This window comes from Mus caroli, unplaced genomic scaffold (assembly GCF_978045245.1).
Source record: "Mus caroli unplaced genomic scaffold, Mus_caroli_1 scaffold_11, whole genome shotgun sequence".
Classification (NCBI taxonomy): domain Eukaryota; kingdom Metazoa; phylum Chordata; class Mammalia; order Rodentia; family Muridae; genus Mus; species Mus caroli.
Genome location: NW_028227266.1, coordinates 106,490,295 through 106,512,847, shown reverse-complemented (window position 1 = coordinate 106,512,847; position 22,553 = coordinate 106,490,295). Strand labels below are relative to the sequence as shown.

The window sequence follows — 22,553 nt, the reverse complement described above, 5'->3', positions numbered from 1 at the left end:
GGCCCTGCATGCCCTCTTCCCTTTAAGTTCCTTGGGTTCACAAAAACTGGCTGTCGGTGAGGAAAAATGTTTGTGGGGTGCGAGTGGAGACTGACTCAGAGATGGGGGTTTCACAGCTGGCTTAGGGCTGGGAAGAAGTGAGGGTCTTCCCTTCTGGTGTGCACATACGAGGTTCATAGAGAGTTGCTCTCAGGAAGAAGCACTGCTGGTACCGTGGGCTCCAGGACTCTCTTTTCCCTGCTTAGATGGATACAACAGCCGGAACGCAAATTTGGGTGAAAAAGCCAGCCTTGGGTGTTACAGTGGAAGGTGCCACCTTGTGCTGGGTGTAGCTAAACTCTCCTAGGCGGAGGTGCTGGTGTGAGGGGCCACACTGCTCAGAGAAGATAAAAGAACAAAGACAGGAATCAGACCAGATTCCAGCTTGCAGCCCACCCATCCGCCCAGGCACCCTAGATCTAGAGCCAGGAGGGCATGAGAGCCAAGGGTTCATTCAGACGGAGAGGTTTCTGTGGTCCATCTCCTGGGCTTCCATTAGCAGCACAGAGAATGCCAGGCACAAACAAGGAGCCAAGTAGGACCAACTTCCAGGGCACCAGATGTGCCTTTTCCTCTGTCTTCTGGGTGCCTGCTGGGATCCTAGACAGTAAGCCACCCCCACCCCTCCACCCCCCACCCCCCACCCCTGATGGTGCCTGCAGTCCCTTTTGCCCAGAATCACAAGCCAAGTTAGGATAGAAAAGCTTTTCCTTCCCTGCCCTGGGCCACTCTTAAGTCCAGGAGGACGCCACCACCCTCACAGCAGCAGGGAGGTGCCAGGCCCTGCCAGGGCCTTTGTTCAGTGCAAGGAATGTTTACTTTTTGTCAGGAAGCCCCCACCCCCATGCCACTGCTGCCTGGATTGGCTTAGGCCAGGATTTAGGGCTGAGCAATGTTTGATGGGATTGAGGGACCTTATGGTGACGTGACACAGCTGGGCTGTTAGGGAAACTGAGGTGTAGGAATCAGGAGAGGGAGTGAGTGGTCACCGTGTGAAGGGACATCAGGACCGAGACAAAGAACAGAAAGGCCCAAAAACCGCTGTGGAGCTGGGCTCTGACCTCAAGTGCACCTGGCTCCTCCGTAGGGAAGATCGCTCTGCCCAGGGGGTGGGGGCAGCGGGGTGGGGCTGGGTGGCCGCCTGCCTACTCACTTCATTTGGCATCATCAGTGGACCCGATTGCTGTATCTTGTTGGGATTGAGGAAGCTAGAGGTCAGGGGTGGTCACAAGTCATCTACTTCACTTGGAGGCCGGGGAAGGTGAATATAGGCCGAGGTGTAAGGGTCTGAAGCAAGTTTTGACAGAGCCTTGGCCATGCTTAACTGGCGGGGGGCAGGGGGGGAGGCGCTGGAAAGGTGGAGTATCGACCTGGGCCCTAAGGGTTCCCCGAGTCTCCAAAGTTTGAGTAGCTTCTAATTGTAGAGAAATGAGGAGGAGGAAGAGGAGGGGGAGGAGGAGGGGGAGGAGGAGGGGGAGGGGGAGGGGGAGGGGGAGGAAGTGGTTCAGGAGCTGAGGCCGTGGTGGCATCTGAAAGCTGGGCAGGGGTCAGGTGGCTTTGACACCTACAGCGGGTTTGGAGCTCTTAAACTCTGGAGGGGTGGACGTTCCAGGGTGAGCCGGGATGACAGTTGGCTTTGGAGGAAATGGAGGCCGGCTTTGTGTAATGATGTCAGGAGGTTCAGTTGGAGGCCAGGGCCTCTGCCTGTAACTCAGACCCTTCTCAAGCTTCGGATGGGACACACTGGCCGGGCCTTCCGAAGCCCAGGCCTTGTCTCAGGCTCTGGCATGCCGCCCACCCCGCCCTGCTGGCTCCGCCGTCCCTTGGCACTGAGCGAGGAGCTGGTGCATGCTCGAGGAGTAAATCATGTTCCCTGGCAGCCCTCACGGCTTCGTAATCGTAAAGAATTTAAAGAGAAACTGCCAAGATAGAGATCTCACCCGGGCCCCTAAAGGCATCTTTTACCCTGTGGCTTGGGAGGCAGCAAACCCCAAAGTAGGTTTTTGGCTGCTTAACCTGCATGTGTGCACACACCTTTCACCCCTCCCATTCTCCAGAGCTTAGAAGATGGCTTCCTGGTTCCTGATTACTAGGGGGCCCGAGTGCCTCCTTCATTTAGAGAGTATCATACAGATGTGGTCAAACTCCAAACCTACCCCTGGTGGCTGTGTGAATTCCATAATGTGGCTTAAGCCCTCTGAGCCCCGGTTTCTCCTTCATAAGGTGGAAATGGTGGTAGCACCCTGAAAACAGCCTCAACTGTAGGACAGGCAGGCCCTGGATTTGAGATCCTCCTGTCTCAGCGTCTGGGGTGACTGGGATTAGAGGCCTGTGCTGCCAGCCCATCCAGAGAGCTATCTTGTTTGCATTGTGGTTATCAATACACCTTGAACAGCAAACTTGCCTGTCCGCACCGCCTTCTGGAAATGGAAAATGGGGCTGGGAATAGTTCTGACTTCATTGTGGTGGATTATGTGGCTACTGTCCCTGGCAGAAAAGAAAGGCGCAGTGACCAGGATGGTGGCTGACAGGTGAGGGTTGATGGGGCCATGCCCCAAGGGCTCCTCACTCACCTTCCCAGAATTCAGACTTTTGGTTAGGGAGATGGTGGCTGGGAAGGACCTGCTGGGGTAGAGGGGTCGAGAGGGAGAGAATTCCTACCATGGGCAGGTGGAGGGCAGGCAGCCCTCATGGGTGAGATGGTGCTTCAAACAGAGGAAAAAGGGATGGAAAGGAAAGAGTTGGGGCAGAGGAGGGGCATTTGCAGCACCCAGCACCCCATGGCTTTTAGTTCTGTTGCTTGTAGCAGGGTCCTAAGTATAAGTGGTGGGGGAACTTCATGGTAGATACACTGGAGGGAAGCAGGTGTCCTGAGGCACTGACCTCCTGGTGACATGGGCACCCGGAGCCTGGCCTGAGCACCTGAGTGCCTGCAGTGACACCCACCCCTGACTCCACGGAATGGATACTGCTCTGGCTTCTGCAGCTTGTTTAAGGGTGGCCAGCCCCAGACTGCTCAAAGGGGCCAGCGAGAAGGTCTGTTGGCCTGGCCCAGTGCTATCCTGGGAATCTGAGCCCTGCCTCAAGGGAGCCCTTGGAGAAGCGGAGAGAATTCCTGCTGCATTTTTCTTAGAAATAGCAGGAGGGCCTCTGCCAGAGAGTTGGATGCCAGAAGGCTACAGCCTGAATCCGAAGCCCAGCTCACGTGGGTGCCTGAGCTTGGCAGGGCCCGTAGCTCCCACCCAGGCTGCTCAAGCCCCAGGAGAGAATGGATGCCTTCTGGGCTCCAGACCCTGACCTATGGTCCTGACCTAGCAAAGAACAGAGCCTGGGCACTGGCTACTGGTCTGGGATCCAGAGGACCCGTCTAGGGTTGGGCTCAGCTAGGCCCACTGGAGTACACGCCGATCTACTTGCCAGCACCAGCAGTCTAGGGCTGGCTCTACGCAGGCAGGGACAGACACAGCATCAGTGTCTCTCCAGGGACCAGGAATGCTGGGAGTCTGGAGAACTCAGTTCTAACAGCCCTTTCCTCCCACCGTCCCCCTCCCATCGTCCCCCTTTCCTAACTGCCACCTTGCTGTGACTTTCTACTCTGACCCCATCTTTCCTCTGAAGTCTCCATAGCTAGCCAAGAACCAAATTTCTTCTTACTTGGGACTTGGTTCTGCTCCCTCGGTTCCCTCTATGGGCCAAGTCCTAGGGGTGGTATATAACAGGCAGCTAGAATCTGGGGATTTGTGGGTTTCTGAAGCAGTCAGAGATGAGGTGGGTGGCACTCTAGGGGGCTGCAACGGAGCTGCTGTGATTTTTAACCCTTTCCTGACCTAGTGCCACCGCAACCTCTAAGGCTGGCCCTGAGCATCTTTGTCTTCTGTTCTCTGTCTCAGTTTCCCCGTAAGAATGTGAAGGGGTGGGGGCTGAGACTGGGGCATCCTGTAAGGGTGATGGGAAGGGGCTGCAAGACTCTGGGGAATCTGAGGATAGCAGAGATGAAGGCTAGGCCTAGGGCGGGGGGAAGGGTCTTGACACCCACCAGCCTGTTGTCCCATCCTGGCCTGTCTGTCTGGGTGATTTATAGCAGTAAATGAGCCATGCAGAGTTTGTTGTCTTTTGCAGTCATGGGGGAGGAGGAGGAGGAGGAGGAGATGGTGGTGGCGGTGGTGGAAGATGGAGTGAGAGGTTTCCGGGCCAGGTCTGGAATGTGGGAGGAGGGGTGAGTCCCTGGGGCCTTTGGAACTGGAGACCTCTGAAGACTGGCTTACTCTTTCTACCTGAGAAATGGAAGAGCGGCCCTCATTACTCCTCTTCCATTGCTTGAGGATTCGAAAATCAGTGATTGCCTGGCCCTCGTTACCCTACCCTGGTCACCTTCTCCCATCCCCTGCAAAACGGCAACTAGGGACCATGCTGCTTCTTCAAGCCTAGTCAGGACCCTGACTTCTGCCTACGTGACATCCCCGTGTGTGTTTTCCCACGGCACCTGTGCATGGGAAGGGTCCCGATAGGACCTCCTAGCCTTCTGTCCAACAGTCCAGACGTAGAATCGTCAGATATTACAGGGCCATGGGAAAGACAGGCAAGGGGGCATCTGGGAGCTCTCTTCTGCTGAGATGGAGGGAGGGTCAGCAGTAACTAGACATCCTTAGTACACGGTGTGGCTCTCTGGTTCTGCGCTTGTGGGTGGTGACCTTGCTGCGCCTCCCCTCTGGCTCTTCCTGGATTCAGGATGAGCTGGCTCCTGGTCTCTTGTCTGCCCTCTCCTGGGCGGAGCAGGTGGGCAGTGGGGCAGAACGGCCAGGCCGTGGGAATAGCACGTCTGGGCCTGCTGGCCCCAGCCCCCAACCCTGGCCCCTGAAATGGGACGGAAGAGTGGAGGAGCCTTAGTCCATCTGGGCGGCTCATACTTGATGTTTACTGAACTGCTGGGATGTTTACAGTAGCCCTTAAGAAGCGCCCCCTTGTTCTAGAGGATTTCCCATCTGGAGGGTCTCACCAGGGGCTCTTCCTACCTCTCTACCTCCCTGCTCCTGTAGGATAGAAGGGCAGAGGGTGTGGGGACCTGGAGCGGTGTCGCTCAGGAGTAGGTTTCCTGAAAGTGGCAGCTGTAAGTGGTGAAATACGGTAACTGGGTTCCCAGTTCAGACATTTAAATTAAATTCAATCAGAGTGGTTATTGAATATAAACACGCGGAGTCATTTACATGTTAATTATGTTGAACGGACTATGAGGCCATAATTAGTTGCTAATTGGGTGAGAGCGGTTGTAATTGGTTTTGTTGGCACCGACCTGGCTCACCTGCCTGGTGGGGGGGGCGGTGCCTAGGAATCCTGGGAAGGCTCCTAGCTCTTAGTCTCAGTGCCTGGTGAGGATGGTCTACTCCCCAAGGACTGGCAACTTAACACTAAGTCAAAGGCGATCAGCAGCGAGGCCTTCCCTTGCCCAGCCCCAAGTGATTTATATCCAGAGTGCCCTCAGCAGCAACAGCAGATAGCATTGTTGCTGATGGGCACCGAGTTGACCTGGTCAGTGGGTGAAGTCTTGACTAGATATGCTGAGCTTGGGGGTGGGGCATACTAAGGCTTCTGGCATACCCTGCCCCCTACTCAGCCTGGCTGGGGCTCTCAGGCTTGTAGAGCTGTGGCCAGGGACTGAGGCCTTCCGGCTGGCCAGCCGGCCGCTCATTAAAAGAGGATTAGGCAGGGAGCCAGGGGGCCAGGCCAGCCCCTGGGCCTTCCTCTGGGGCCCCTCATAGCTTTGGAGGAGGGAAAGATGCTAAGGGTGACCCTTCCCTAGAGTCCATGAGAGTGTTGGGTGGGGATTGCCTGGGCTCTGCCACACATGTGACTGCCACTGTTAATATATGTATATAGATATTTAACTTAATAACATTTTATATGTTCATATATATGTGTGTATACACACACACACACACACACACACACACGCACACACACACACACATAATCTTCATGTCTACTTCAGTTTTTGTCCTCGGGTCAGGAGGCCTGTCTTCCTGGTGGATGATGCACTAACAAAGATCTAGACTGGCAGCCCCTTCACACCCAATCCCATTTCTCTTCAGCTCAGGAGTTAGGACTGCCACTCGCCCACAGGAGGTCAGAGGTCAGGGCTAGGGTACAGGGACCTGTCTATCACTCCCTCAACCCCAGCCCTTTTAGGGGAGGTCACGCTGTCAGTCAGAGCCCACTGCTTTGTGGATCTGTAACCAAGGGGGCGGGTCACCCACCTCTGGTCCAAGATTCCTCTCTTTGCAACAGCCACTGCCTCACTGGTAGCAGGTCTGGTGTCCTAGAGACAGGCAGCAGGGGGTGAGGCCCTCCCATTTAGGGGTCTCTGGTGAGGGCTGTGGACACGCCCACTGGCTCCTTTAAAGCAAGGCTTCAGCCATTGCTTCCCACAGATGAGGAAGCAGAGACACCACCCCCCCCCCCCAGGGTCAAGCCTCAAATGCAGTGGGATTGTTCCTGCCCCTGGGACCTTGGCCAGACCACTTTGGGCCAGGACAGAATGTCTAACAGCCATGGGAGAGGTCTGGAAGCTGGGAAAGACTACGGAAACGAGTGTCTGATGCCAGAAAAGGCTCTTCCTTCCCATGACGGGAAAATCCTTCCCGGATACCACCCCACCCAACCTGTGCCCAGCTTGGGTGAGAGCAGGGGTGTGGGGCTCACCCCAGGAAGCAGCACCCAGGCCCCCACCCTCCCCTGACAAGCTCAAAAACCTATTCAGGCTTGAGCCCGGCTGTCACAGACTGAGCAGAAGTCAGCCCTGGTCTGAAGGTATGACCAAGCTGGGTCTGAATCAGCGACACGTGGACTGATACCGTTTCAGGCCCCTGGAACTTTTTGGCTCAAGTCCCTTGAAGGCAGTGGTTCTCAACCTTCTTAGCTGCCACCCCTTAGTATATATAGCTCCTCGTGTCGGGGTGACCCTTAACCATAAAATTATTTTTGTTGCTACTTCATAACTAATTTTGCCATGGTTATAGACCATAATTTAAACATCTGACATGCAGATGGTCTTAGGCGACTCCTGTGAAAGGGTCCCTCAGCCCCTAAAGAGGTCACAGCCCACAGGTTGAGAACCTATGTTTTCAGAGTACTGGGCCCAGAAGGATCCAAGGCAGTAGTGTCTGCTGATCCTGCAGGTGCCAGCTATGGATACCTGCTTCAGCTCCCCTTCCACTTTGAACCAGGCTTCTTGGGAGGTGGGTAAAAGCCTCCAGATCCTTTGCCCCGTGGTACACAGGTTAGGGTAGGTCAGGCAGCTAGTTCTACTTCCTAACTTTGAGCACCACTGTCTTCCTGTCTGCAGCAGCTAGGGATGTGGGACAGTCATGGGGCTTTTGATTTGCATTTTCTCGGGACATCTAGCATGAGTGGTGTTAGCACTCCAGCTGTGAGTTAGCAAGGCTAGACCCTGACACGTGGCTCTCTCTAGACCCTGGAGAACTACCCAGCTCTGCCTTCGCTTATGTAGGCTGCCTCTGATGAATTCAGTTAGCTGTGCTTCTGTGGATGTCGGCTTGAGTCAACAGGATGCCTCTTCCGCCCCTGCAGTCCTCTCCGCCTGTCTCCCCAGCCTTAGGAAGTGGGGTAGCAGGGATGTGTGTGACGACTGCATGTTCTTCAGGTGATGCTGGCAGCTGGAAGGAAGCCTGTTTCCTCAGGAAAAGATCTGGGAAGCCCCAACCCGTTCTCCGGCCCCCCTCAAGACAGGGGAATCCAGAGGAGTGACAGCTCTCAGACTCTACCAGGGCCACCTTGAATGTCAGATTTAGGCAGCTCGTGAAATGCTCTGGACTGTAAAATGAGGCCCAGAGAGCCAGGATACTTCAACAGCCCAGAGTGGAAGTGGAACCATAGCCAAGGTTCCTGACCTCCCTTCCCCACCTCTTCTCCAGCCTGCCTTGCCTCCCGGGGGCTCCCCTCCTCCTCCTCACCATTTCCACAGCAACTAAAGCATCATGTCCTGTGACACCAGAGTGTCCCATAATACCAGAGCCATTGACGCCATATCCCAAAGCCATTTAGAGGAGTCCCCAGGGTTCTGGGTCAAGTGTCTCAATGATGGAGGACGCGTCACCTTCCGGCTCTCCATCCCCTGGCAGGCAGACCCTATCACCAGGACTGACTTCCATGGGCTCCCCATCTTTATGCAGTCTGCCTGTCACTTCCCTTCCCTGTACCCCAACTTCCTCACCTATGAACTGGATGTAAGCACAAAGCTCTGAGGAGAGTGGGTACCTGGCTTAGCGGCACCCTCTACCTAGGGACAGACTGGAGGACATACAGAAGCCATGTATGTTGGATCAAGGAGAGACTCCTGTCCCCTTTCTAGAACTCCCCTTCCTCACAGGGTCCTAGTTTGGATGTGGATCTTGGGTCCTGGCAGTCATGGTGCAGCATGAGGTGGGGTCTAGACTATGGGGTCAAGAGTGGATAGGGATATGTGAGCTCAAGGCTTTGGGTTTATGGCTGTGTGGCTGGGGGACTAAGCTCTCTGAATCTTCCCCTGCCCACTTCTCAGAAGGAGTCCACTTAATCTTCTGCCCTACTTTTTTCCGTTGTCCCTGAAGTGCCCCCCAGCGTAGCAGAATGAATAAGGGCACAACCAAGGCCATGCCCCCAGCCAGGGTATAAATAACCCCTGGCAGGCTATCCCAGCCTGGGGGGGCTCCACTGGCAGCCCCACTTCCTCTCTGGCTACTTCCCAGCCGTGGGGGTGGGGGAGTGTTTACTTTCCTGTTGTCACTATGACTGGGTGGCCAGGCAGGAGACTCCAAGTGACCCAACAACAGGTGCAGGACAGGTGCCCAGGCTGCCCTGCCCAGGACTTCAGAGGCACCGCCGGACAGGCGGGTGAGGCCATAGCCAGGCAGGGATTGGCCCTTTGATCTTTTGGCGTCCCTGCGTCCCTATGTCCCAGTGGCTGGCCAAGGTCATCACCTATATTCTCTTGTTGCTACATAATCAGGTCTGAGCAGGGCAAGGCTTCTCTTTGCACTGCAGCTCCACACAGTAATGCCCTGAACCAGACCCTGGGTTGACCATCAGATCATGGTCCCATCTTCCCACCCCCAACCTGCCCACCCTCTTAAAGATTGACTTATTTATTATATGTAAGTATACTAGCTGTCTTCAGATGCACCAGAAGAGAGCATCAGATCTCATTACAGATGTGGTTGCTGGGATTTAAACTCAGGACCTCCAGAAGAGCAGTCTGTGCTCTTAACCGCTGAGCCATCTCTCCAGCCCCTTCCCTCTTTTAAAGATTATTTATTTATTTATTTATTTATTTATTTATTTATTACATGTAAGTACACTGTAACTGTTTTCAGACACACCAGAAGAGGGCATCAGCTCTCATTACAGATGGTTGTGAGCCACCATGTGGTTGCTGAGATTTGAACTCAGAACCTTCAGAAGAACAGTCAGTGCTCTTAACCTCTGAGCCATCTCTCCAACCCTTTTTTGGCTTTTCAAGATAAGATTGCTCTGTGTAGCCCTGGCTGTTCTGGAACTGACTCTGTAGACCAGGCTAGCCTTGAACTCAGAGATCTACATGCCTCTACCTTCCAAGTACTAGGATTAAAGATGCATAGCACCAGCCGGGCGTGGTGGCGCATGCCTTTAATCCCAGCACTTGGGAGGCAGAGGCAGGCGGATTTCTGAGTTCGAGGCCAGCCTGGTCTACAGAGTGAGTTCCAGGACAGCCAGGGCTACACAGAGAAACCTTGTCTCGAAAAACCAAAAAAAAAAAAAAAAAAAAAAAAAAAAAAAGATGGGTAGCACCACCAGCCTGCTGGCCTCAGACAGTGTCTCTAGCTTATCCTAGGGTCTCTACACACCAGTTGGAATCAGAGCCAGGCCAGTCAGGGACAGCCACCTGCTGCTGCCACCTTCCTGCTAAGTTCAGAGCTCTGATCTCAGCTGTTCTCTCCCCAGGTGCCTAGTCTGCCCCTCCATTGTCCCATCTGTGAAGCTGGGTGCCAGCTGTGGGATCAGGCAGAGGGTACATATGCTCCAGTGGTACCTCATCTGTCGCAGGACACATTTGCATATCTGCTCCATGCATGATGTGCATATATGTGCGCTTTTGTATGTTACCACCAAAGCCCCCTCTGCTGGTGAATATTCATGACCCTCAATCATAGTTTTCTCTCTCTTGAGCTAAAACTAGCTGGGGGCCGTCAAGGGACAGACTTGTCAAGTGAACCCTTTGGGTCCCCAAAGACAGGTTCACAAGCTTCCAGGAGTCCTGACCTGTTGTTGGCTGTGTCACTGGCCTGTTGTTGGCAAAGCTACCCATCGTTCACCCCAGGAAACTTTGTCTTAGTGTGCTCAGGGAGCTAAGGCCACTGCTGCAGACAACAAAGAGAAAACAAGACCCAGTTGCACTGTCTTCAGCCCTTGTCATGTGCTCCTAAAGCATTGCTGGGAGGAGCCTCCTTCCCTCCAGGACCCCTCCTAGCTGAGCCCCACCATTAGCAACCTTGTAGGGTCTGATGGGCCTGAGTTCTGTAGGGTATTGGGGCTCCTTTGGAGCTTTTTGGTATCTGGCTAGCCTATTTCAGGTCCAGTAGGGATCTTGCAGTGTGATGGCTGTGTCCCCTGCATGGTGGTCAGCTAGGGTGAGGGCAGGGTATCTGGGCTCTGTGCCAGCGTCTGTAGCATCTTCCACCCCAACACCACTCCCATCTGCTCGTTAACCCTTTCGGCCCCACCCTGAGTGGAAGCATCTGCCCCCACCTGAGCAGGCTCTTTGATGCCATCGCACACCCTGGGTTATACCCACGGCCCTTTCATTGGGATTAGCTTGGGCTGCCTGTGAATCAGGGTGTAGCTTTGGGTGTGGCCCCTTCTCTGGCTTGTCTACATGTCCCACTTTCTCCTCCATGGACAAGCAGCAACTGGAAAGGGAGCTAAGAAGGCCGTGGGGGAAGGAATGGGAAGTTTAGGACAGCCGCGGCCTCAGTGTCTCTCTTTCAGAGGGAATGTGTCCTTCTCATTGGTGTCCTGCTTCTCGTCCACAGAACTTAAGGCCACCGGTACCGCCCACTTCTTCAACTTTCTGCTCAACACTACAGACTACAGAATCCTGCTCAAGGATGAGGACCATGACCGCATGTATGTGGGCAGCAAGGACTACGTGCTGTCCCTGGACCTGCATGACATCAACCGAGAGCCCCTTATTGTAAGTGGGGAGGCAGGGTGAAGGGCCTGGAGCCCAGGGTCAGGGTCCTGGCCAGCAGGCTGCATCCTCTAAACTTCATCTTTGGCAGATCCATTGGGCAGCCTCCCCGCAGCGCATTGAGGAGTGCATACTGTCAGGCAAGGATGGCAACGTGAGTGCAGTGGGGCCCACTGAGGGTGAGGCCGTGATCTCGGAGAGGGACGGACAAGGGCAGATGTCTGGGCATCCACACAGCTTTCTGTCTGGCCACAGGGAGAGTGTGGGAACTTCGTCCGGCTCATCCAGCCCTGGAACCGAACACACCTGTACGTGTGTGGGACCGGTGCCTACAACCCCATGTGCACCTATGTGAACCGTGGCCGTCGCGCACAGGTAAGCTCCTGTCAACCCTAGCTCTGTGCTGTCCCCCTCTGGTGGCTGTGTTCCAAGGTCCTGATGGGAGGATGGGCTTGAGCCCCATCCTTAACCCTTCCAGGCCCCGTGGCCTTGGGTGAGTAAGTTGTTCAGCTCTCTGAGCCTCAATTTTCTCACCTTGAAATTGGGTTCACAGTTCCTTTCGAACAGGTCGATGTGAGGAAGAGGCAGTGAGTTAGTGCTCTCCAGATAACACTGTGCCTGGCGCATTAGTAAGCATTTGCCCTGCACGGGGCAACCGTTCTCTTGGCCATGTCTATGGAGCTGCCAAGTCGGGAGGGTCTTGGTGGCGTCTTCGGTATTCCAGGAGGCTGGAAGCCTGAGCCAGCTTCCACCCTCTGGCCCCAGGGGAGAGCTGCCTTCTCCCCAGCTCCGCTCCACCCTGCCTGCTTCTGCCCTTTTCCATTTCCATGTGGGCATGGATGTGAGTTGATGTGACCTCGTAGGGCATGCGTGAGAGCGACTGAACATACGGGGCACATGGTGTGCAGGCGTGAGCCAATCCTGTGTGTATGTGTGTGTACACATGCATATCTGTTCTCTGGGGACCCATGTGTTCACGTGTGTTCCTGGCCTGTGTGGTATGAGAGGCTGGCAGCCCAGGCCCGCTCCCCCAGCCCCTGCCACCCCCAGCTCTAACATCTATCGCCCCCAGCTCTAACATCTATCTTCCCAGGCCCTACCGTGGACCCAGATGCAGGTGGTCAGAGGCCGAGGCAGCAGGGCCACCGATGGTGCCGACCGCCCGACGCCCACAGCCCCACGCCAGGTGGGCCTTCTCCTTCTAGTCTCTCGCCAAGCTAAACGACCTCTGAGCTCAGTTTACCCTGGGCCTGGCCCCAGGGCCAGCCCCCCCAATGTCTCCCTATACCCTCATGCCCCCACCCCACTCCCACCCCTTCCCCTGCAGTGCCCTCAGGTTCTGAAAGCAGCTCCAGCTGGACTCTTTGTCAGCCTCAGTGGGACTCCTGCAGGCAAGGAATCCTGAAGCCACCAGGTGGGGAAGACAGGAGTCCTGGGGACAGTCATGCCTCAGCCCTGAGAAATGTGTAGAGACACACATGACCACAGAGCAACCTGTGCCTGAGCATATTCACAGTGGGGCTGGCACAGGACTCCTCCGTGTCTGTTCCCATGCCTTTCGTGGGGCATGTATGTAGATAGAGGTGTTCTGCCCATTCTCATATGTGGGATCAAGGTAGTGTGTCTGACAGTTAGTCTAGCCTGGGGGTCTGGGCTGGGGAAGGCAAGCTGGGGCTGGGCAGGGGCGGGCAGGGGGGCAGAGGCTGCCGGTGAATGACAGCATGTGAGTATGTGTGAGAATATATATTTGTGCATGACTCTGTGTGTGTGTGTGTGTGTGTTTATCTGTCTGATGGGGAGTGTTGAACATCTCAGGCTATCTAGATTCTGTGTGTGTGCATTTGGGATGAACAATGGCTTAGGTGTGCCAGTTTGTTGTGTGCGGATCTATGTGCAGCTCGTGTGTGTGTGTGTGTGCAGGAAGTTCTGTGAGCAGAGTGTAGCTGAAAGCAGACCTGTGTGCGCCTTCCCGTCACCATCCTGCCGCCTGCTGCCACTTCCTCTGTGCGTCTCTCCTCCTCCCTCTCCCTCCCTCTTCCCTGCCTTTCCCACCAGGCCTGTGAGCTCATCCTGGTCCCAGGGACTTCGCAGGTCTTCCTCCTAGCATCTTCCAGGGTGAAATGGGCAGTGTGGGGTTGGATGATGGTTAACTCTGTGAATTCCACGTGATCTCAGCTGGATTCCCCCAACTTGGCTCTCTGGGCTGATGTGGAGGGATAGAAAACCCATGACCTCTTGGTCCATCCTGAGGTCCACAGGTAGAGCAAAAACCTGGAGACAGCCTTGGAGCTCCTTGGTTGGACCTGAAAGTAGGACAGGACCCCAGGTCTTTGAACTGTGGCTCCTGCCCTACCCAGGTCTGCAGCCCCTCCCTGGCCCAAGATAAACAGCTGTAGCTCAAACTCTCCAGCCTCTGTAGTCCCAGGGGTTTGTTGGCATCTTCTGGGCTAGTTGGCACAAAAGTACTTTAGCCCTGTAAGCCCACCACCAGTGGTCCTGAAGAACTGGACCTCTGAGAGTTGATTCTTAGGTCTTACCTGAGGCATAGAATCAGAGAGCAACCCCCTTGGAAATACCATGGGCTTGCCCCAGGAGACCTGGCAAGGACCCTGGGAGTGGGGTATGGCGGGTGGACTTAGGGTGGCCCTTGGGGCTCATTCTTGCCCTAGGAACCTTATGAAACTTATCCTTGTCTGTGGGACTGGCCTGGGTGTGCTGAGCCCCTTTCTGCCCTGCAGGATTACATCTTCTACCTGGAGCCTGAGAAACTGGAGTCAGGAAAAGGCAAATGTCCCTATGACCCCAAGCTGGACACAGCCTCAGCCCTCATCAGTGAGTGACCCCACTCCACCAGGGTCTATGGTCTCAGTACGTAGCCTTTGCCACTAGAATGAGGGGGGGTTACCTGTACTCTAGGTCAGAGACCACGACCGTGTCTCATTAGCCCCCAGTGGGGGGGACTTGCCTAGAGAGGGTTAGGATACAGTACAATCCCTGGTATGTGCTGAGAAGCAGAGACTAGGTGTGTAATCCTCTACCCAACCCTCTTTGGATGGGACAGTAGGGGGCCAGGTCTTCCCCTGGGATACCAAGTGTGGCCTTTGCAAAACCTAGAACCCTCCAAGCCTGAGGTTGCCTAGAAGAGAAAATAAGCTGGGTCCGTGCTAAGTAAGAGCGAGGTAAGGGTTCCATAGCTCCTTCCTGTGTCAAGGAGACTGGAAGAAGCTCACATAGAACCAGAGAGCACCCTGGGCAGATGGGAGAACATGTTTCGAGCAGGTGTCTGGGTGAGTTGGGGGCTTTTCTCAAGGCAGTGTCCTATTGGAGACTCAGAGCAGCTGCTGCACCTGTCTGCAGGTTGGGAAACTCACCCCCGGTCTGGCACTGTGCCTGCTTTCTGACGTCCGTCCCTAGGGTGTCTTATCGGGCAGCTGCTGGGTGCTGTGTCACCTGCAGACCTGGTTAGGCCAAGGGTTTTCGGGGGTGTGGGGTGCCGGCGTTTTCTCTTTGGTGAATGAAAAGGGTTTGGCCTGATAACAGTTCAGACCAGGGGGTATAAGTGGAGGAAGGTCAAACTCATTACCTGCAGAATCTCAGAGGGAAGAAGGGACGTGCTGGAGCCGGCTCAGCAGTTACATTCTCAGGAATTCCCTGATCCAGTTGTTAAACGCAGCTATTACTGAAAATTCAATTATCAAAGCTCATAACTAAATAAATTGTATTAAGCCAGAAGCACCGGCAACAAAATATAATAAATGCTCAAAAGGTATTACTTCCTAGTGTTTGACTACATCTCTACATTGTAATCTTTTGAGGCTCTGTCTGCCTGTTGTGATTGGTGGGGCAGAAATCCTGTAGGATGGCATTGGCATGTCTTTCCCAGCTCTGAGTGCAGTGACCTCAGGTTATCAGCTTGAGTTAAGCTGGGATGGAAGGATCATAGGAATTGGCCACTGACACTACCGCCCTCCTCCCAGAACAGGTTGCAAGCACTTACTGAGAGATAGGATCTGGCCCTGTGTCCCAGGGCATCTTGAAGGAGGGAGGGGTTGACAAGGTGGGAGGGGGTGCAGGGCAGGGTGGGGGGGGGAGGAGCATGTCAAACTTCACCCAAGGGTCCCAGAGTCTGAGCAGTGCCCTGACTGACCCACCAATGCTCCTACAGATGAGGAACTCTATGCAGGAGTGTACATCGATTTTATGGGCACCGATGCAGCCATTTTCCGCACGCTGGGAAAGCAGACAGCCATGCGCACAGATCAGTACAACTCCCGGTGGCTCAATGGTGAGCTGCAAAGACCTGAGTGGGAAATGTGGCCGGATGTGCCAAGACCTGCACACCTGGGGGAGAGTTTAAGCCTGTGACTAACCCGGGGCAGGTTCACGCTGCCCGTCTCCTAACCACCTCTAACCCCCCCCCCCTTTCCAGATCCTTCCTTCATACATGCTGAGCTCATCCCTGACAGCGCGGAGCGCAATGACGATAAACTCTACTTCTTCTTCCGAGAGCGCTCGGCAGAGGCACCACAGAACCCTGCTGTGTATGCCCGCATCGGGCGCATCTGCCTCGTAAGTGTCTAAAAGGCTCTGCTGCCACCCCCCAGACCTACCCCAGCTGGTCTTGGGGGTGGTGAATGAGCTGATCTAATCTGGCTCCCTGCCCCGACCCCCAGAACGATGATGGTGGCCATTGCTGCCTGGTCAACAAGTGGAGCACATTCCTGAAGGCTCGGCTTGTCTGCTCCGTGCCGGGCGAGGATGGTATCGAGACCCACTTCGACGAACTCCGTGAGTGCTCAACAAGTCGGCAGGGTCCTGTGGCTGCAGCAAGAGGGGTGGAGGCTGGATCAGAGAGGTCAGGGGGCCTTTAGGGGGCCTCCTTCAGAAGGCAGGAGTGGACGGGTCCATGGGACTCCTCCCTAAGGCGGCAGTGTCCCCAGTACCTTCTCCCCTTTTTCAGAGGATGTGTTTGTCCAGCAGACCCAGGACGTTAGGAACCCAGTCATTTATGCTGTCTTTACCTCTTCAGGGTAAGGCTGGAGTTAGGGTAAGCAGTGGAAGGATTTGGGGTTATGGTTTGTGGAAGACCCTGGTGTGGTTGTGAGCTGTGGAGTAGCCTTGAGCTGGGGAGGACTGTGGGCCCAGGGTCTGCCCCAGCCATAGAAGTAACCTGTTTGCACACAGCTCTGTGTTCCGAGGGTCTGCAGTGTGTGTCTACTCCATGGCTGATATCCGCATGGTCTTCAATGGGCCTTTTGCTCACAAGGAGGGCCCCAACTATCAATGGATGCCCTTCTCAGGAAAGATGCCCTATCCTCGGCCTGGCACAGTACGTACCTCTCTCTTTCTCTTCTTCCTTCCTCCCTTCCCTTCCCTTCCCTCCCCTCCCCTCCCCTCCCCTCCCCTCCCCTCCCCTCCCCTCCCCTCCCCTTCCCTTCCTTCTCTTTTTCCTCCTCTTTCTCCTCCTCCTCCCCCTCCTCCTTCTCCTTCTTGTTTTCTATCTTGAGACAAGACCTCACTGTATCCCTGGCTGTCCTGGAACTCCCTATGTAGATCAGGCTGGGCTCAAGTCCACAGAGGTCCGCCTGCTTCTACCTCTCAAGTGCTGGGATTAAAGTCATATCCTCTGGTTTTTGTTTTTTGTTTTGTTGTTGTCTGTTTGCTTGGTCTGTGTATGGGTGTTTGGCATGTATAGACACATGCACACTTAGCTCCTGCAGAGCCCACAAGAGGACATTGGATGCCCTGGAGTTTCAGAGGTTATGAGCCTTTGTGCGGGCTGCTGGGAACTAACTAGCCAGTGCTCTTATCTGCTAAGCCATCTCCCCAGCCCCTCTCCTTTGTTTTTAAGAGGCCTACTCTGGGCTGCCCTCTGTAGACATGGGCTCCACTATAATGAACCTTCAGTCAACAGGTCCAGTGACACACATAATACTTAGAAAACTGCTACTCACAGTTGGTCATGGTAGCAGAGTCCTTTAATCCCAGCACTCAGGAGGCAGCAGCAGGTGGAGCTCTGTGATTTCAAGCCAGTCTGGTCTACACAGTGAGTTCTAGAACAGCCAGGGCTATGTAGAGAGACCCTGCTCAAAAAACAAAAAGCAAAAGAAGAAGAAGAAGAAAGAAAGAAAGCTATTATTTACACAACATACATCAGGCTGTAAAGAAAGCAGCCGCCCAGGATCTAGAGACGGATGAGAGGCCAGGAGTAGTTCGCTAATCCATGGAAGTTACTCCAGCTTTGGGGGAGGTGAAGGTTAGTGGGAAGACCCTCGCAGCAAAGCTGGAGGTCAGCTGAAGCCAGATTGGCCAGCTAACAACAGGAAAGGAGATGAGGAGTGGGCAGGGCCAGGCCGTGCTCATTCTGCAGCCTTGGGTGCCGGCTCACTTTATCTGGGTATGGCCTGGGCCTGCCACAGGAGCCCGAGTGTGTGGCCTGAGTGTGTGGCTGATATGACCGTGGGCTCCATGCCAGCATGGGGAGGTTGGTCTCTGAAGGGGTGTGGGGAGGCTTCCTTCAAGAATGAAGTTGGAATTGAAAGGCTGACAGGCTGAGTCCAGGGCAGTAGGGACAGCATCAGGGGGAAGGGGAGAGCATAGATCTTGAGGCCTCTGGCCCCACTGCACAGGAAAGAGCAGTGAGCCAGCCAGAGGGACAGCCAGAGAGGAAGGAGACAGCTGGGTGGAGATGAGAACATGGGAAGGGAGTGGTCAGCTCAGGCAGATGCTGCCACAAGGTCATGGCGTGTGACAGCATAGATCTGTGGGGAGGACCGAGAGCAGGAAAGGGTTTGGAGAGAAGCAGGTGGATGTTGAAGAGACAGTATGGACACTTCTCCTCAGCTAACGGGTGCACGTGCCCCACCTGGGCAGCCTAGGACTGACACTCGTTATCTGCCTGCAGTGCCCTGGTGGAACCTTCACACCCTCGATGAAGTCCACTAAGGACTACCCTGATGAAGTGATCAACTTCATGCGCACTCACCCGCTCATGTACCAGGCCGTCTACCCGCTGCAGCGGCGACCCCTGGTGGTCCGTACAGGCGCTCCCTACCGCCTCACCACTGTCGCTGTAGACCAGGTGGATGCAGCTGATGGACGCTATGAGGTGCTTTTCCTGGGCACAGGTACCCACTGCTGCTCTCAGACACTCCCACATTGGGCCCACTGGATGGGAGGAGCTGATCCTGGAGCCAGAGCCTGCCCAGCTAGGGGTTGCCCTCCTTGGTCAGAATAGCCAAGGCTAGGAATGGGAAAACTCCCATCTCTTTTCCCATTTTGAGGGGCCCACCCTATATCAGGACTTTAAAATAACTTAGGATACAGGGCTCTAACTGTTTGCCCGTATACACACATACACACGCATGCATGCGTGCTTGCTTAAACACACCTGTCAAAATCATAGCAGCATCCAATTCAGCTGCCCGTTTTCTGTTCTTGGTAGGGCCCAAAATGAGAGTCTGGGTGCAGAGGCAGACCCCGGCTGTGAGCCCCTTTGTCCTGTTTCCATCCCCCAACAACTCTCCCCTTCGTCCAAGGGAGGTCCTTGAGCCTCAGCATGGAAGCCCCGCTCCAATGCCCTAGAGGAGATGGGGCTTTGGTGGGGAAGGGGCTGAGGCTTTGCCCCTTCCCCAGCATCCTCAGCCCCACTGAGGTCCTGCCCGGCCCGTTCCAGACCGCGGGACAGTGCAGAAGGTCATCGTGCTGCCCAAGGATGACCAGGAGGTGGAAGAGCTCATGCTAGAGGAAGTGGAGGTCTTCAAGGTAGGTGGTCCCGCGCATGCCTCCGTGACCCTCTCCGGTCCCATCCTTGACCTTAGACTGGGTCAGGAGGTGTCCTGAGCCTCCTCAGGAGCCGACGCTGACCCCTGCTTTCTTCTAGGAACCGGCACCTGTTAAGACCATGACCATCTCTTCCAAGAGGGTGAGTCCTTGGCAGTGTGGGCTGGAGTGAGGTTGGAGCCTGTGTCCCGTTGGGGTCACGCCCTTGGCATAAGGACTAGGAGTCAGAAAAGGAATCCAGCCCAACTGGCTGCTGACAGGGCTGTCTGTGAGGAGAGAACTGACTCCTCCTGCTCCTGCTCCCAGCAACAACTGTATGTGGCCTCAGCCGTGGGTGTCACACACCTGAGCCTGCACCGCTGCCAGGCCTATGGAGCTGCCTGTGCTGACTGCTGCCTCGCCCGCGATCCCTACTGTGCCTGGGATGGCCAGGCCTGCTCTCGCTACACAGCATCCTCCAAGAGGTACAGACCGCCAGAACCTCGGGATTCTATCCAAAGCCCTGGGAGGTTGGAGGGAGATAAGGCTGAGGTGGGGGTTGAGAGTTGGGGACACAGCTGCCCTGGGGCACAGGACCATGTCCTAGAGTCTTAGGGGTCCAGGAGCCTCCCAAGAGCACTCCTTTAGGAATTAACCCTCATCCAGGCGGAGTCGCCGGCAAGATGTCCGCCACGGGAACCCCATCAGGCAGTGCCGTGGTTTCAATTCCAATGGTAAGTAAGCCCATGGCACCTCCTGTAGGCTGCTTCTCATGTTTTAGAGTCCTATGCACCCAAAGCCCACAGACACCCTCAGAGTCCAGACTTACATATGGTGCCCTGGGTGGCAGGATCGCCTTAGGTCTGGGATTAGGAAGTCCCATGTCACCTCAATGGATAGATACCCAGCGGTGTGGTCCTGTTTGGTGTGTGTGTGCCCCTTGATGTCTGCCTCTCCCTACTGAGCAGACCACCTGGGAACAGTGCTGCTTCCACTCAGGGTCCTCTTGATCCACAGCAAACAAGAATGCCGTAGAGTCTGTGCAGTACGGAGTGGCCGGTAGCGCAGCTTTCCTTGAGTGTCAGCCCCGCTCCCCTCAAGCCACTGTTAAGTGGCTGTTCCAGCGAGATCCCAGTGATCGGCGCCGTGAGGTGAGTTCCTGTGTCCGTCTCCCCACCCCCACCCCAGTCTTTTACAGCGGTGAGTCCATGAGAGAGAAATGTACTAATGTGGCCAGCCTGGGGCAGCCCAGCACTGGGGAGGCAGAGGCAGGCGGATCTCTTGAGTTCGAGGCCAGTCTGGTCTACAGAGCAAGTTCCAGGACCACCCCACCAGGGCTACCCAGAGAAACCCAAAAGAACAAAAAATTCCGTATCTGTACTCTTGTCGGGGTATACCTTCTTGTTCGGAACATCCCGTGGGTGAGCTCCAGTATATGGAAATTCTGTGGATATTTTCTGGGAAAGCCCTCCCCGTGTTCCTCTTCCCGTGGAAATGCTATGCGGGTTTCGCAATTGGGTATTCTCATTAAATGGAAATTCTGTGTGTGCTCCAAAATTTTCTCATTCATTGTTCAGAAACCACACCCACTGCCCCCCCAACCCCAACCCCCGGGTCATTATCCTTCCTGAAAGTGGGAATATTTGTGGATACCTTATTCATATCCCTCTCATGTACAAACAGTACCTGGGGCTATTTTTCTCTTCTTGGAATATGAAAATGCCACGTGGGTGTCTACTTGGAATGGTCACAAACATGGTGGTCTCACCTGGAAGCTGGCTAAGGCCCGTGGAGTGGTGACCCAACCCCTGAGCCCCACCCCCTACCCCTGCAGATTCGCGCAGAGGACCGCTTCCTGCGTACAGAGCAGGGGCTGTTGCTTCGCGCCCTGCAGCTTGGTGACCGCGGCCTCTACTCCTGCACGGCCACTGAGAACAACTTCAAGCACATCGTCACGCGGGTGCAGCTGCATGTACTGGGCCGGGACGCCGTCCATGCTGCCCTCTTCCCCCCACTGGCTGTGAGCGTCCCTCCACCTCCTGGCACAGGCCCTCCAACGCCTCCTTACCAGGAGCTGGCCCAGCTCCTAGCCCAGCCGGAAGTGGGCCTCATCCATCAGTACTGCCAGGGTTACTGGCGCCATGTGCCCCCCAGCCCCAGGGAGGCGCCAGGAGCACTTAGGCCTCCTGAACTCCAGGACCAGAAAAAGCCGAGGAACCGTCGCCACCACCCTCCGGACACATGAGGCCAGCTGCTGCATAGGACCAGCCTAGCCCCTCATCCCTTTTAATATAAAAGATATATATATATATATAAATATCTATATTCTATACATACCCTACCCCTGCAAAGACAGTATTTATTGGTGGGTTGTATATAGCCTGCCTAGGTGGCAGCATTATCCAGAACTTAGACCCGTGTTGGTCAGCAATGGCACATGACTGAGCAATGCCCAGCCCGGACTAGGGAGTTGCCAGGGCCAGCCCGAGACCACACAGTCCCCAGACTCCGTGGAGATCTCCCTGCTGAAGAGCTGTCAAGATCTACAAAACACAGGGAGGGAGCGAGCCCTACTTGTCAGGCATGAACCGCATGCCTTTGCTGATGCGTTGTCATCTGTGCCTCGGCATAGACATGGACACCAGGATTGCTGTGGAGTCTGGGGTGGGGGCTCAGGGCACTCGGAGGAGGGAGAAAGGGGCTATCCCAGGAGACAGGCCCCTGCCTGGGACAGAGGTGCCCAGTCAAGGCCAACCTTTCCCAGGTATTTATTCCCTATTTATTGGGGACGGAAGAGATGTCTGTCTGGGTAAGGCAGAACCTTCTCTTCTCCCTTCCTTGCCTGTCCTGGCAGGTCCAGCCCACTCTACCTCCTTAGCTTTTCCTGTGCCGCCTCGACTCATGGGTGGGGCTGGGTGCGGGCATGGCTTAAAAGAACCCCACCCCCGCCCTGAGGATACACGGGCCGTGGTGGAGGCCCAGGGCCTGCCTGGCATCCCCGAGGCTCCCTTCTGCCCACTGCCTCAGGTGACGGGTGTAACTAGCTCTGGAGGCAGTGGGGTAGATGGTCTGGAGGAGGGGTATCCTGCAGCCTCTGCTACCCAGGCCACAGCCACTCTTGGGTTCCATCTTGCTAATAAATGCTGGCTCTGGGACTAGACTTTGGTTTCTCTCCTTGGTGATTGGAGTGGGAATGGAGGCGGGTTAGGGCCACAACTGCTGAGAAATTTCAAGCTAGGGAGGGACCTGAAGGCAATGCATCTGCTACAAGAGGCAGGCAGATCTCTTGAGTTTGAGGCCAACCTGGTCTACAGAGTGTCTTCTAGGACAGGCAGAGAAACCCTATCTTGAAAAAAAACACACACATCTGTGTAGAAGGACAGGTTTGGTTTAATAATCAGGGCTCCTGCATTTCCTAAGCTCCAGAGACCCCTGCGGCTCAGGCTCCACTTAACACTGTGCAGTTGAGGGTGGGTGGAGCCCAAGGGCTGAAGTGACTGATGACATTTGCTCCTGAACAGAGCCCTCCTCACTC

General features: G+C 55.2%; 1 protein-coding gene across 7 annotated transcripts in view; it reads left to right on the top strand.

Moving 5' to 3' along the window:
- Positions 1-22,167, top strand: part of Sema3f (semaphorin 3F) — a 28,573-nt gene extending 6,406 nt beyond the window's left edge. For 4 of the 7 annotated variants that reach the window (XM_085827998.1, XM_085828000.1, XM_085828001.1 and 1 more), the window contains 16 exons: positions 11,100-11,260; positions 11,349-11,411; positions 11,513-11,632; positions 12,351-12,443; positions 13,996-14,089; positions 15,423-15,542; positions 15,687-15,826; positions 15,931-16,045; positions 16,218-16,287; positions 16,442-16,586; positions 18,162-18,384; positions 18,933-19,021; positions 19,140-19,181; positions 19,346-19,503; positions 19,685-19,752; positions 20,036-20,649. In XM_085827998.1, the coding sequence (XP_085684124.1) occupies positions 11,100-11,260; positions 11,349-11,411; positions 11,513-11,632; positions 12,351-12,443; positions 13,996-14,089; positions 15,423-15,542; positions 15,687-15,826; positions 15,931-16,045; positions 16,218-16,287; positions 16,442-16,586; positions 18,162-18,384; positions 18,933-19,021; positions 19,140-19,181; positions 19,346-19,503; positions 19,685-19,752; positions 20,036-20,649 (2,315 nt within the window). Of the gene's footprint in view, positions 1-11,099; positions 11,261-11,348; positions 11,412-11,512; positions 11,633-12,350; positions 12,444-13,995; positions 14,090-15,422; positions 15,543-15,686; positions 15,827-15,930; positions 16,046-16,217; positions 16,288-16,441; positions 16,587-18,161; positions 18,385-18,932; positions 19,022-19,139; positions 19,182-19,345; positions 19,504-19,684; positions 19,753-20,035; positions 20,650-20,852 lie in introns of those variants that run through there. The other 3 variants (XM_021171575.3, XM_021171574.3, XM_085828002.1) reach the window with 3 other exon arrangements.
- The last annotated feature ends 386 nt before the right edge of the window (positions 22,168-22,553 follow it).